Source organism: Pangasianodon hypophthalmus, chromosome 26, assembly GCF_027358585.1.
Source record: "Pangasianodon hypophthalmus isolate fPanHyp1 chromosome 26, fPanHyp1.pri, whole genome shotgun sequence".
Lineage (NCBI taxonomy): Eukaryota > Metazoa > Chordata > Actinopteri > Siluriformes > Pangasiidae > Pangasianodon > Pangasianodon hypophthalmus.
Window position 1 is genome coordinate 4743444 of NC_069735.1, and position 13063 is coordinate 4756506.

Genomic DNA, 13063 nt, shown 5'->3' on the forward strand with positions numbered 1-13063 from the left:
TGTCTACAGTGTATAGCAAAAAAACTAAATAACTGGCGTTGCCATTTCAATACCTTTGGAGGGAAGTGTGTGTGTGTGTGTGTGTGTGTGTGTTTGACACAATGCTAAAGTGAAAATGTAAGAGCTAGCAACTATACACATATCAATAAATTGAATAATGATATAAAACATGTTTATAAATTTGAAAAGTCATTGTATTACACAGATTCTGAAAGCAGACATTGAGCTCAAAAGACAGACCATGGACAAACTTTGCTCCCTTGTTCAAGATCTATTGTCCAGCATTAGGAATAAGCAGGCATCAGCAAAACTTGAATCAAAGTTAGAAATGTTCGCTCAGCGGTGGGACAAGCTAATACAGTCACTTCAGCTCACCAGCACCAAGGTGATGTTTTTATCTTATTTTACAGTTTATGAAATATGCACCTGAATTCATTGTACTATCTTTACTCTTTTTTGTATATATTTGTATATCAGCATCAAATATCAGTATCATCTCACTTAGCATTGAACAGCACATTGAATAATTGCTTTGACTTATATTTCTCCTAGCTTTCAACCACACTTCCTGCATCCCCGTCTGAAAGTACACAAACAACTGTGGAAACCAGCATTACCATGCATCAGAAAAAAGTGGTGAAGCATGCTAAAGAGGGTCTGACTACACCTCCACCTCAAAAGAAGCGTCAGATTGTTGTCGACTCAGAGCTTCGCAAGAGGTGTGGTTCTGTTTCAGCTTTTAAGCCAAGTCCATCCCCATCCCCCCATAAATGTAAAGTCTTGTGCTGAATGCAGGATCGTCATACACTAACCGAGCACTTTATTAGGAACACTATACTAATACCTGGTAGGGCGTCTCTTTGCTCTCAAAACAGCCTCTTTTTAGCACGTATTCCACAAGATGTTGGAAGAATTCCTTTGAGATTCTGGTCCATGTTGACATGATTGCATCATGCAATTCCGGCACATATTTCAGATGTACTTTCATGCTGCAAATGAAACCAGTTTCAGAGGACTTTTGCTTTGTGACGTGGTGCATTATCATGGTGGAAGTAGCCATTAGAAGATGGACTATATGGACTATAGTACTATGTGCTGTAGAGTTAAGCAGAGTGGTGTTAATTATGTTGGAAAGATCTTTCACATAAGCATCAGGGTCATCTTTTGATTTCAGTGGAGTTTAATTCTTACATCTATAATATCCAGGTGAAGTTATCCACTGTATAATGAATGAGACTTGAGCATAGTTTTTAGCAAGTGTAATGATTTGGCTGTCCAAATGATAACATCCCCAGTCATCTTTAGGGTATCCATGTGGGTACCATCCAAAGCAACCTCATATATAACCTGTATATATATATATATATATATATATATATATATATATATATATATATAAATTCCAGATATAAATTTTAAATGTATATATTTATCCCTAACGAGTAAGCCAGAGGCAACTGTGGCAAGGACAAACTCCCTGAGACAATAAGAGGAAGAAACCTTGAGAGGAACCAGGCACAGAAGGAACCAGTCCTCATCTGGGTGACACTGGATAGTGTAATTGTAATTTCCTGTCTGTAATTGTGTACGATATAGTCAAAAAGTGCAATTGTGTTACCAGGAACCTATGCTTATGAGAAACTTATGAATATAAGCATCAGAGCTATTTCTGAATTCATTATAGTTTTAACTTGTCTGTTTTTAACAAGTCTATTTTGTTGGAGTTTTCAACTGTTCAATGATGAAGACTTGAGAACTGTTCATAGCAATTGCATTCCTAAGCCATCTTCATGGTTTCTAAGTGGTATCATCCACAGTAATCTCATTGTACTTTAGGCTGTCCATTTACGACTTTAACCAGCACTATCTCCATACCGTGATGAGACCTAAATCCTGACTGAAAGATTTCATGAATGTTACACCTACGTATGCAAGTATGAGCCAAACTGCTGAGCTACAATCTTTTCTAAGATCTTTGACACAAGGATTGATATTAGCCTATAGTTAAACAAGGGTCTCAGTCAGATTTTTTTTTAACAGGGCTTTGATAGTTTAAGAGATTTAAGTACATAGCCAGTGCAAAGAGAGGAATTGTTTTTTTTTAATAGATGTTTGATTGCTTCTGGTAGTATCTGTTTGAGGAAATGTGTAGGTAGGGGATCTAGTACACAGATTGGTAAAGGAAATTAGCGGTTATATTGTATATAAAACACTATTAGTAGTGGTTATATTGTTTTTATATAATTAGCATATAGTCTAATTTAATACTGAATTTTTGCCTAATATTTTCAATGTCGTCATATTACACACTGTTGGTTTTTGGCAGGGGCAGGGATACTGTCTCCCCTATCAATCACACTGACTCTAACCAATCATGGGTGTCTGTTAGCTCATGCAGAACAGGGTAGATAGCGCTTTCCTCAGAGTGTGTTGTGCAGCATGAGCAGCAAAGTTCACGTGTCTTGGAGTTAAACGTGATAGCCTTCACCCTCTCAGATTGGTACCTCTTGCGAGACCTAACTGGTGGGTGGGAATTGGCCAAAACTAAATTAGGGAGAAAAGTGGGGGAGAGGGGAATTAAAAAAAACCCAAAAGAAGTTATTATTATTTTTGTTATCTTCTATATGATGAAACATGGAAGTTAAAAAGCATGAAGGTCTGAGGGTGCCAATATGAAATAAATAAGTTGTATACATGAAAACATAATTAAAATAAGAAATAATGGATTTATTGAGTGAATATGCAATCAAAAATATTAAATAAAAACTCTGTTTTTGTTGTACCACAGCAAGCTATGTAATTATTATTTAGAACTTTGTAATTATTTAATTATGCTTATAATTTATTTTTTATCAAACCCCAATAATCTGTAATTTAAAGACAGTTTTTACTTTTTTCAAAGTGTATGAATACATGTCCTAATGGTCTATATCAAATACTTCTCAAGTTTGGCACATTAAAGCACCAGGGAATGGTTCCTGAAACTCCAATAATGCATATATCCATGTTGTGTAATTTACTATTTAGGAAAAAAAAGAACCTTTATGGAATACTACATTGTATCTATGAAGAATAAGAGTCACTTACTGTCTTCAAAGCATTCAGTAATGTCTGGGTTGTCCTCTAATAAAGTGTTGTAGTATTAGTTACTTATGTTTGCAAGCTACTTTAGGCTAAAGCTCCATCCATGACAATCTGTGGTTGAATTCATCTTAAATGACTGTTTTGTGTCTCATGGTCTCGATTTTCTCTGACAGAGACCTGGCTTAGTGACAGAAATCATGCCCCCCTTGTTGAAGTTAACCCTGCTGATTGCAGTTTTCAGCTCACCTAGGTCTTTTAGTCCAGTTATGCCAAACACAGCTCTCATAGCACCAGTTTTATGTCCTCTTGTATACATGCCCCCTAAACCCAACAAAGATTTTATTGAAGAATTTTCTGATTTTCTATCTGACATTGTTTCTCATCATGACAGTAGTCTCGTTATTGATTTCAATCCACGCATGCTGCTCCTCTAACCATTTGGTTTTTCCTGACTTCCTACATCTGTTTGTCTACATCAGTCTCTCTCAGTCAATGTTAGGTCCCACTCAGTACGTAGGTCACACACTTAGTTCTTTCTCACAACCTGCCTATGCTGTGCTATTTGACACCTGATTTCCTATTTTCCTTGAAACTCTACCTACTTCACTTTTTCTCCTGTTTTATAAACTCTATCACTATCACTGCCAGTCTCTTTTCTGATGCCTTTAATTCCACTCAACTCAACCAAACTCCCTCCCTGCAAATGGACCCTGAGGAATTCAACACTATATGCTCAAGCTTTTTAAACTCTGTTGCACCTATAAAACGTAAGAACTTCAAGAATGCCACAACTCAAGCCTGGCTTAATGTAACTACTTGTGGTAGGCAATTGTGCAGGCATTGGAAGTGCTGATGCCGTTCCATTCTAACTTCACTTCTAAGATTGAGAACATAAGGTCTCATATTCACCACCCTGTCTGTGATTGCTCTGCCACTACCTCTCCCCCTGCCACATTGCTACAGTTCAAACCACTCTCTGTCCATGATCCGGATGATATTATCTCACAAATGAAGCCCCGTATTTGGTAAACATCATTAACACCTTCCTTAATACTGGAATAGTACCTGTTTGCTTTAATAAGCAATATTTTCCCCTCTACTCAAACAATGCAACCAGGACCCCTCTAATCTTTCTACCAGCATATCTACCATATCTAAATTGCCTTTTCTTTCTAAGGCATAAGAAAAAGTTGTTTCAGTCAACTCACTGCCTCTGAACAAAAACTGTATTCTGGAAAAATTCTAATCAGGTTTTAGAGCTCTTCATAATACCAGATCTGCCCTGTTGAAGGTAACAAATGATATCCTTTTATCAGTTTATGCAGGGCATTGAGTCCCTTTGGTTCTCCTTGACCTTAGTGAAGCCTTTCACACTACTGATCATGAAATTCTTCTCAACCACTTTTAGTATTGGTATCCGTGGATTTGCCCTTCAGGGGTTTGCCACATACTTATGCAATAGTACCTGTACCGTGAGTACTGGGATCCATTGTTCTGCTGCAGTCCCTATAAACTAGGGTGTAGCTTGTAGTAAAAAAAAAAAAAAAAAAAAACTTGTGAAAGCTGTTTTTTCAAGCTCAAATCTATTTCTAAACTAAAAACTGTCATTTCTGCTAGAGACATGGAAATCATTATTCATGCTTTTATCATGTTTTGTTTAAACTATTGTAACTTCCTCTATCTTACAATCTTACAACCAGTTTTATCCCGACTACAACTCCTCATGACTCGATCCAGGAAGAGAGATCATATCTCTCCAGTTGTGGTATTTTGTCACTGGCTTCCGATAAAATACAGAGTAGAATTTAAAACACTGCTCTTTATTTTTAAAGCCCTCAGTGGCCTGGCACCCACTTACCTATATCTCTGAGCTTCTGAGCTTCTCCACTGCCATTTCCAGAAACCTTAGGTCCTAACCAAACCCTCCTATCAGTTCCTCATTCACAGCTTAAAGGAAAAAATGATCAGGTCTTAGCATCGAGACCTCCCCCACTTAGATGCTTTTAAATCCAGGCTAAAAACAATCACTAGAATACTCTAGCTTTTGAGTCAGGCCGATTGGCGTGTCTTTTTTATTATTTTTTCCTTTGATCCTTTTAATCTACCACCTTTTGTTCTTCAGTCTTTTCATTACCTCTTCTGTTATGTCCATTTATATCTTAACTGTATTGTTTTATCTTCAAGCTTCGTAATATCCTTAGTTTTAAAGATTCTTCTGTATAAAATGTTTAGCTGGTATTCTAAATATCCTTAGATTTTTAGCACTTTGGTCAGTGAAAGTGGTTTTTAATGTGCTATATAAATAAAATTGACTTGATTTGAATTTTTATGATTTTTTTATGATTTTGATATGTTTAGGCTAAATAATATTAAGGACTGCAAAACATAGGCTACATAGAAATTCTAGCTACATCTATTAGGTTAGTCTAACCTGTGGATTTTTTTTTTAAAATTTGATAGACTAAGGAAAAAAACAGTATTTTAACTCTTCGAGCCTTTGCCTGCATACTGACTAAGATAATAAGCTGGAATTTAGAAATGCTCACACTCATATCCAAGTCTTTGCATGTATGGGGTGTAGCCATACACATAGTTAGGTTTTCATATTTCATGTGTTAAAAAGATGTATTGATTCTGCATAGCTCCAGTGAAACCCTGTGCAGTTATAATCACCAATAAAATGAAGAAAGGAAATCAAAATGTCACTGTGCTGCACTATGCAAACTCGATTTTGTGAAGGAAAGTAATTGATTGCAATTGCAATGCCGCTTGACTTTAATTTTCTTCCTACAAGTGCTCCAATTAAAATTGCAGCATCTTAAAATACCCTGTAACATTGATCATTTCTTAGTTCTGTGAGCACTAATAATAAATACAAGACACAAAATCAGCAACATTGTTTTACACATCTGATCATAAATTTGTCTTTTCAGGTTTGATGTGGATTTCACTGAGATTCACAGTTTCATGACCCGCTCAGAAGCCATCTTACAGAGTCCTGAATTCTCAGTTTCACGCAAAGAGGGCAGTGTTGCAGACCTCTATGAGAAAGTCTTGGTGAGATCAGACAGCATGATACAGATGCTACTGAAAGAATGGTTAAATGAAAGCTGTTTTGATAAACTGTTTTTTTTTTTTCTACAAAACTCAAGTACGTTATAAACACCATTTTATACTGAGCAATGTATTTTTTTTGTCTTTTAATTATCTTGTAGGCAATTGATAAAGAAAAACCAGAGAAGCTTAGAAAGCTACAGGAAGCAACGCGGTCAGCTCAGGCTCTAGTAGATCAGCTCACAAGTGGTAAACACATTTTTTAAAGACTTTTCTTTAGGTTTAATATTTTTAACATTAATATTTTGAAGTTTTCTAATTATTTGGTGTCCTAGAGATTCTATGATTCACATATGGAAATAGGCCAGTATGAAACTATTAAATTAAGGTAAAAGCTTGTTTATGAGCACAGAGCATTCAGTGTTCATTTATATTTAGGTGAGTTGTCTTCTGTATATTTTCTGAGCATGGGTTTGTTTGCATGCTTGTGAATAATGCTATAAAGTTGTGAAGAATTACCGCAATGTTATATTCATTATGCTGTATAGAATTCTGTAATTCTATTACAGAATTGCATCTCTCAGCCTCAGAAGTTCATCACAGTTTACAGCTTTGTATCATTGTCATGCACACCATCAGCATATTTGGCAACAAAATAAGAATGCATACAAGGAAGAGCACCTGATAGCCATTATAAAATAAAGTGGATATACAAGATCTACACACCCCTGTTAAAAGTGCAGATTTTTGTGATGTAAAAAATAAAACCAAGATAAACCAAGATATGTCAGATATTTTCCAACCAATAAAATAGAAACTATTTTAAGAAAAAATAGAACTATTTGAGGCAAAAAAAAAAAGGAAAAAAAACCTTAGAATAACCTGGTTGCTTAAGTGTGCACAACCCTTAACTAGTACTTTGTTAAAGCACCCTTTGTTCGTAATAGAGCACTCAGTCTTTTTGGTTAAGGGTCTACCAATTTAGTACATCTTGATTAGGCAATTTTATACCGCTCTTCCTTGCAGAAATGCTCAAGATCTATCAAATTCTGATAGGGTCTTCTGTGCACAGCTTTCTTCAAATCATTCCATAGGTTTTCAGTAGGATTTAAATCTGGGATCTGACTGGGCCATTCCAAAATTTTGACCTTCTTCTGAAGCCATTCCTTTGTTGACTATCCATGATTCCGTCTATCTTGACTAGAGCCCCAGTCCCAGCTGAAGAGATGCAGCCCAATAGCATGATTGGTACCATTGCTACCATTATGATGGTCTTCATGGTGTTCCAGGGTACATTTAATGTTTTGGAAATTCTTTTGTACCCCTCTCCTGATCAATACCTTTTGACAATGAGAAGTACATGCTTTGTAAGCTCCTTGCAGATCATGGTTTCAGCAGTCAGATGAAACCAAGAGGGTGTCAAGAAAATCCTACAGAAACAGCTGGTCTTTATTTGGAGTAAATCAGAATTATGTCATTGATGACAGGCATATGATAATTACGTTTGAACGTTTGAGTTTGAATGTGGTTAATTCTGAGCATAGTCACATGCCCCATTATAAAAAGGTTATTGCAAGTTTTTCTTTTTCTTCTTTTCCCCCTAAAACCTTTCTATTTGTGTTTCAATTGGATTATGTTGGTTGCTATATCACAAAGATACATAGACAAAGATCTGACATGATTTATCTTGGTTAATTTATTTTTTTACATTCACAAAAGACCTTTTTTATATCAGCTGTATGGTAGTGCATCATTCATGTTTTTGAGCTGTTGTGTGGGTGGTGGGCTATGAAAATTCAAAGCATCGTGAATTCTGTTAGGAACCAAGTACATATTTCATCCCACATGGTTGCCTCTACAAGCGTCTCCCCTTGTTAGACATTATAGACCTGCCTCTCCAGTACAGGTGTCATAAAATATTAATTGTGAGGATGTTGATCATTTTGAAACCAGTGATTTGTTTTTTTAAAAAAAAACCTAACCCTAGCAAACAAACAAAAAGGGCTAGACAATACTCAGAAACCTGAGGTAGGATAATAGTTAATCGATACTGTACATACTGTACAGATAAACTAGACAAGACTAAATCAGTAAATGAGAAGTAGGCTGTGGTCAAAACAAGCAGAGACCAAAGGCTTGGAATCATCCCAATGCACAATGCTGAAGACACAATGCTGGAGACATAATGCTGGGCAGTTCCCAAACTGAGAGTTCAGATTACTTAAAGGGAGTGTGACTGCAAACAGACAGATGTCATTAGTGATCAGATAAATGAGTGGGGATAGGTGCTTGTAATCTCATGTGATGAGAATTATAGGAGTTTGCAGACATGGAAGTAACAGCATGTTTGAGCTCAAAATATCATATGTTATTCTATGTATGTATTAGTTTTTCCCCAATTCCAATTAGCTTGGTCTGCTTATAGACACTACCGACATAGTATATTTGTTTATTTAAAGAAAAGTAACATCCACAGCAAAAAAAAGAATTATCATGGCAGAAAAATACACACACACACACACACAGGGTGTCAGGTGGCAGATACAGATACAAATGCAGGTACTTTTATTGAGGGAGCTGGCAAACAATCCAAATATGTTAGGCAGAGACAAAGCTGAAAAATGGTCAGGCGGTGTGCTCAGAACAGGATCAAAAACCTGAGAGACTATAAAAGCAAGAACAGCTTGGTAAGGACTGATAAGGAACACAGAGCGTATACTTTGCAGTTAGGTGAGTGCACCGAGAGTCCTTATATACTGTAGGTTATAATGACTGTAATAGAGTTCGGGTGTGCTGATCAGTAATCAGGTGAGAGGGACTGTGTGTGATGGGAGATGGAGTCTTTGGCAGCGACCATGTTTGTAGGCCACTTGGTGTTATGGGTAGTGTACCTGGAAGCCGATTCTGGCCTGGACATAACAGAACATTGTGAGGTCAAGAATGTTGTGGACTGGTATCCAGCACCTCTCCTCAGATCCTGAACCCTCCCATTTAGCAACGAGAGAGTTTCCTGCACCCTGCAAAACAACGCAAGAACTGTTCTATCTCTTGATTAGCTCTTTCCACTTGGCCGTTCGCCTGTGGGTGACGTGAGGCTCACTGAGATTCCAAGTTTCTCCATGAAACCTCCCCATACACATAATGTGAACTGAGGTCCCCAGTCACTCGATATGTCCTCCGGAATGCCAGAGTACCTGAACACGTGCTTAAAGGTCAGACCTGCCATCTCAAATGCGGACGGCAGGCTGGGGAGTGGAATAAGACATAGGGACTTTGAAAAATGGTCAATGGTCACCATGATGATCGTGTTGTTCTGAGATGTCGGGAGATCTGTTATGAAATCATTGACTAGATGTGACCATGGTTTTTGTGGTGTGGGCAGAGGGAGGAGTTTACTGGCTGGCAAGGTGAAGGTACTTTGGCTTGGGCACAGACAGAACAGGAGGATATGAACTGGTGAATGTCCCTGAGCATGCATGGCCACCAGTACTTGCCCTTGAGGAGCTGGTGAGTACAATGAGTGCCAGTGTGTCTGGTGGCTGGGGAGGTGTGAGCCCATGTGATCAGTTTGTTGCAGAGATGGAAGGGCACGTATCTCTTCTCTGAAAAAGAACAAGGCCCCAGCATGCCTGATGTGAGTTTAGCTTTTTAGCCGATTTAAGGTATTTCAGGTTCTTGTGGTCAGTGAGAATTGTGAAAAGGTGGGGTGGTCCCTCCAGCCAATGGTGCCATTTTTCCAGACCTAGCTTGACTGCAAGAAGCTCCTGGTTGGCGATGTCATAGTTGTGCTCAGCTCGGGACAACTTTCAGAAGAAGAAGGCTACACTGTGGTGCTTGGGCTTCTCACCAATTGCTGAGAGAAGACAGCCCCTACCCCCATCTCAGAGGTGTGTCCACCTCCACATTGAAGGGCTTGGAGGAATTTGGATGCTTTAATATGATGGCCAAGGTAAATGCAGCTTTGAGGAGTTTGAAGGCTTGGTTTGCTGAAGGATTCCACTTTAGACTTTTGGATCCCTTCTTGAGCAGGGCTGTGAGAGGTTAGGGTATGATACTGAATCCACAGATAAACCGATAGAAGTTAGTAAATTCCAAAAAGTGCTGTAGGTCTTTAACTGTGGTCAGCGTGGGCCAGTTGGTTAGGACTGTGAGCTTATCTTGGTCCATGAGTACCTCCTCTGGACCGATGATACATCCCAAGAAGACAAATTTTGGGTGCATGAAACTTGCATTTTTCCCATTTTAGAGTTGGTTTTGGAACAGTCTGAATAGCACCTCTTTTACATGGATGACGTGTCTCTCCATCTTGGGAATAGATCAAGATGTCTAAGTATGCCGTGACGAATTTCCCCAGCATATATCATAAGACATCTTTGATTAGACACTGAAATACTGCGGGCTCTGAAGATAGCCCATATAGCATGTCACAGTATTCGAAGTTGCCAGTGGTGGAGCTAAAGTTTGTCTTCCGCTCATCCCCTTCAGGGATAGCCACTAAGTTGTATGCGCTCCGCAAGTGCAGATTTGTGAGTATTTTGGCACCAGTGCCGCAGGAACCAAAGGTAGGGGTTAGCAGTATTTGAAAGTTGCTTGGTTCAGCCCTTGATAGTCTATGCATGGCAGTAAGCCATCCCCTTTCTAATGTACCCCTGTTCCAGAGCCTCCTTGATGTATTAATTCATGACATCCTTAGCGGACAAGGGATAGATGAGGTTGTGAGGGAGTGTGGCTTCTACCATGAGCTCTATGGCGCAGTCGTAGGGGCAGTGTGGCAGGCCTACATGGGACTGGGTTTCAGCGCTGTCTATGGTCGTGGAGGCAATGCAAACAGAGGGGATTTGGAGACACTTAGCATGACAGTGAGCTGACCAGGGTGTGATCTCTCTGTGTCTTTCCAGAAAATCTGAGGATCATGGGTTTGCATCCATGGGAACCCGAGCACCATGGGGAACTTGGTGGTGACAATGACTAGGACAGTGATTTGTTTCTGATGTATGGCACTGATGTTGAGGGTTAATGGTTAGGTGCAGTGAGTGATGGTCCCTCCAGTTGGAGCTTTTCCAGCAAGTTTCCAGTGGTTCCAGAGTCAGTCAGTGCTACAATGGAACAGATATTTCCTGAGTGCGGGATCTGAACTGGTAATACAAAATTCTGGTGAGAGATAATTTTGGGGTGACTCGCCATGTGGGAGCAAGGCATGGAGGGGGCTCGCTCATGGATTGGCTGCAGAACCTTGTTTGCAGGTATAGTGAAACACTGTACCGTCTTATGCTGTGGGCTGCCACAGCAGTAACACAATTTGTGTTACAATTTGTGTCTCTGACGCCTTTTGGCGTTACGCAGCGATCAGCTTGACATGGCCGAGCTGCATGGGCTCTGTGGCCTGGAATTCTGGGACTGGAGTTGTCGTGGTCCTTACTTCCCCTCAATTCTGGAGCATTTTTCGAGACGAATGGATGATGAGGGAGTTGAGAGTGGCTTGGTCATCCTGGCAGGCCAGCTCTGTGAGTATCTCTGCATTCAGTCCCTGGCGATAAGCAGCTTTGAGCACCGGCTCACACAGAGCGTATACGTCACAGTTAGGTGAGTGCACTGATAGTCCTTATATACTGTGTCTATAGAGTTCACGTGTGCTCAGTAATCAGGTGAGAGGGACTGTGTGTGATGGAAGATGGAGTCCTTGGCGACCATGTTTGTAGGCTGCATGGGGTGTTATGGGTAGCATAGTTGGACACCAATTCCAGCATGGACATGACACAGGGAATCAGTGCAAAAGATTACAGTTGGTACTACTTATTTATTATCTATATATAGGCATACCTGTTTGGATTAAACCCATTCAGTTCAGTAGTCTAGAAAATAGGCTAATAACTATAAGAACTTAATAATAAATATAACTTTAATAATAGTGGATTGTGATTTCCACAACTATAATAACCCCCAAACCCCACTTTGAGAGCCTTACAGCTTGCATCTACAATTTACGTTGAAGAAAGATGTACAGTACTGTGCAAAAGTTTTAGGCACATGTGAAAACATGCTGTAAAGTGAGGATGCTTTCAAAAGTATGAATTTTAATTGTTTGTATTTATCAATTAACAACATACAAACTGTGTAAACAGAAGAAAAGCAAATCTGATTAATATTTGGTATGACCACCCTTTGCGTTTAACACAGCATCAATTCTCCTTGTTATACTTCGACGAAGTTTTTTAAAGAACTCAGTGGGTATGTTGTTCCAAACATCTTGGAGAACTAGCCACAGTTCGTCTGGGAATTTAGGTTGTTTCTGTTACTTCTGTCTCTTCATGTAATCCCACCCTGATTCGATGATGTTGAGATCAGGGCTCTGTGGGGGCAGTACCATCTCTTCCAGGACTCCTTGTTCTTCTTTTTTTGCTGAAGATAATTCTTTATGACTTTGGCTGTATGTTTGGTGTTGTTGTCATGCTGCAGAATAAATTTGGGACAGATCAGACACATCCCTGATGGTATAGCATGATGGATAATTATCAGCCTATACTTCTCAGCATTGAAAAGACTATTAATTCTGATCAAATCCCCAACTCCATTTGCAGAATTGTGGCCCCAAACTTGCAAGAAACCTCTACTATGCTTCACTGTTGCCTGCAGACACCCATCTTTGTACCGCTCTCCAGTCCTTCAGTGAACAAACTTCAAATTTTCAAATTTTGACTCATCAGTCCAGAGAATGTGCTGCCATTCTTCTGCACCCCAGTTCTTGTGCTTTTGTGCATAGTTGAGTTGTTTGGCCTTATTTCCATGTCAGAGGTGGGGCCACAAGTCTTATAGTCTTACAAAACTTCACTGGACTGTAGATGGGTATACCAGGGTCCCACTGGTTTCTGCCAGGTCTGAGCTGATGGTGCCATTGGACATCTTCCAATTGCAAAGGGATGTCAGC

At 39.3% G+C, this 13063-nt stretch overlaps 1 protein-coding gene across 26 annotated transcripts in view; it reads left to right on the forward strand.

Annotated features, from left to right (window-relative positions):
• Positions 1 to 13063, forward strand: part of dmd (dystrophin) — a 260429-nt gene that overhangs the window by 43671 nt on the left and 203695 nt on the right. For all 26 annotated transcript variants that reach the window (XM_053230044.1, XM_053230046.1, XM_026928750.3 and 23 more), the window contains 4 exons: positions 206 to 385; positions 553 to 719; positions 6018 to 6141; positions 6300 to 6387. In XM_053230044.1, coding sequence (XP_053086019.1) covers positions 206 to 385; positions 553 to 719; positions 6018 to 6141; positions 6300 to 6387 — 559 coding nt within the window. The remainder of the gene's footprint in view (positions 1 to 205; positions 386 to 552; positions 720 to 6017; positions 6142 to 6299; positions 6388 to 13063) is intronic.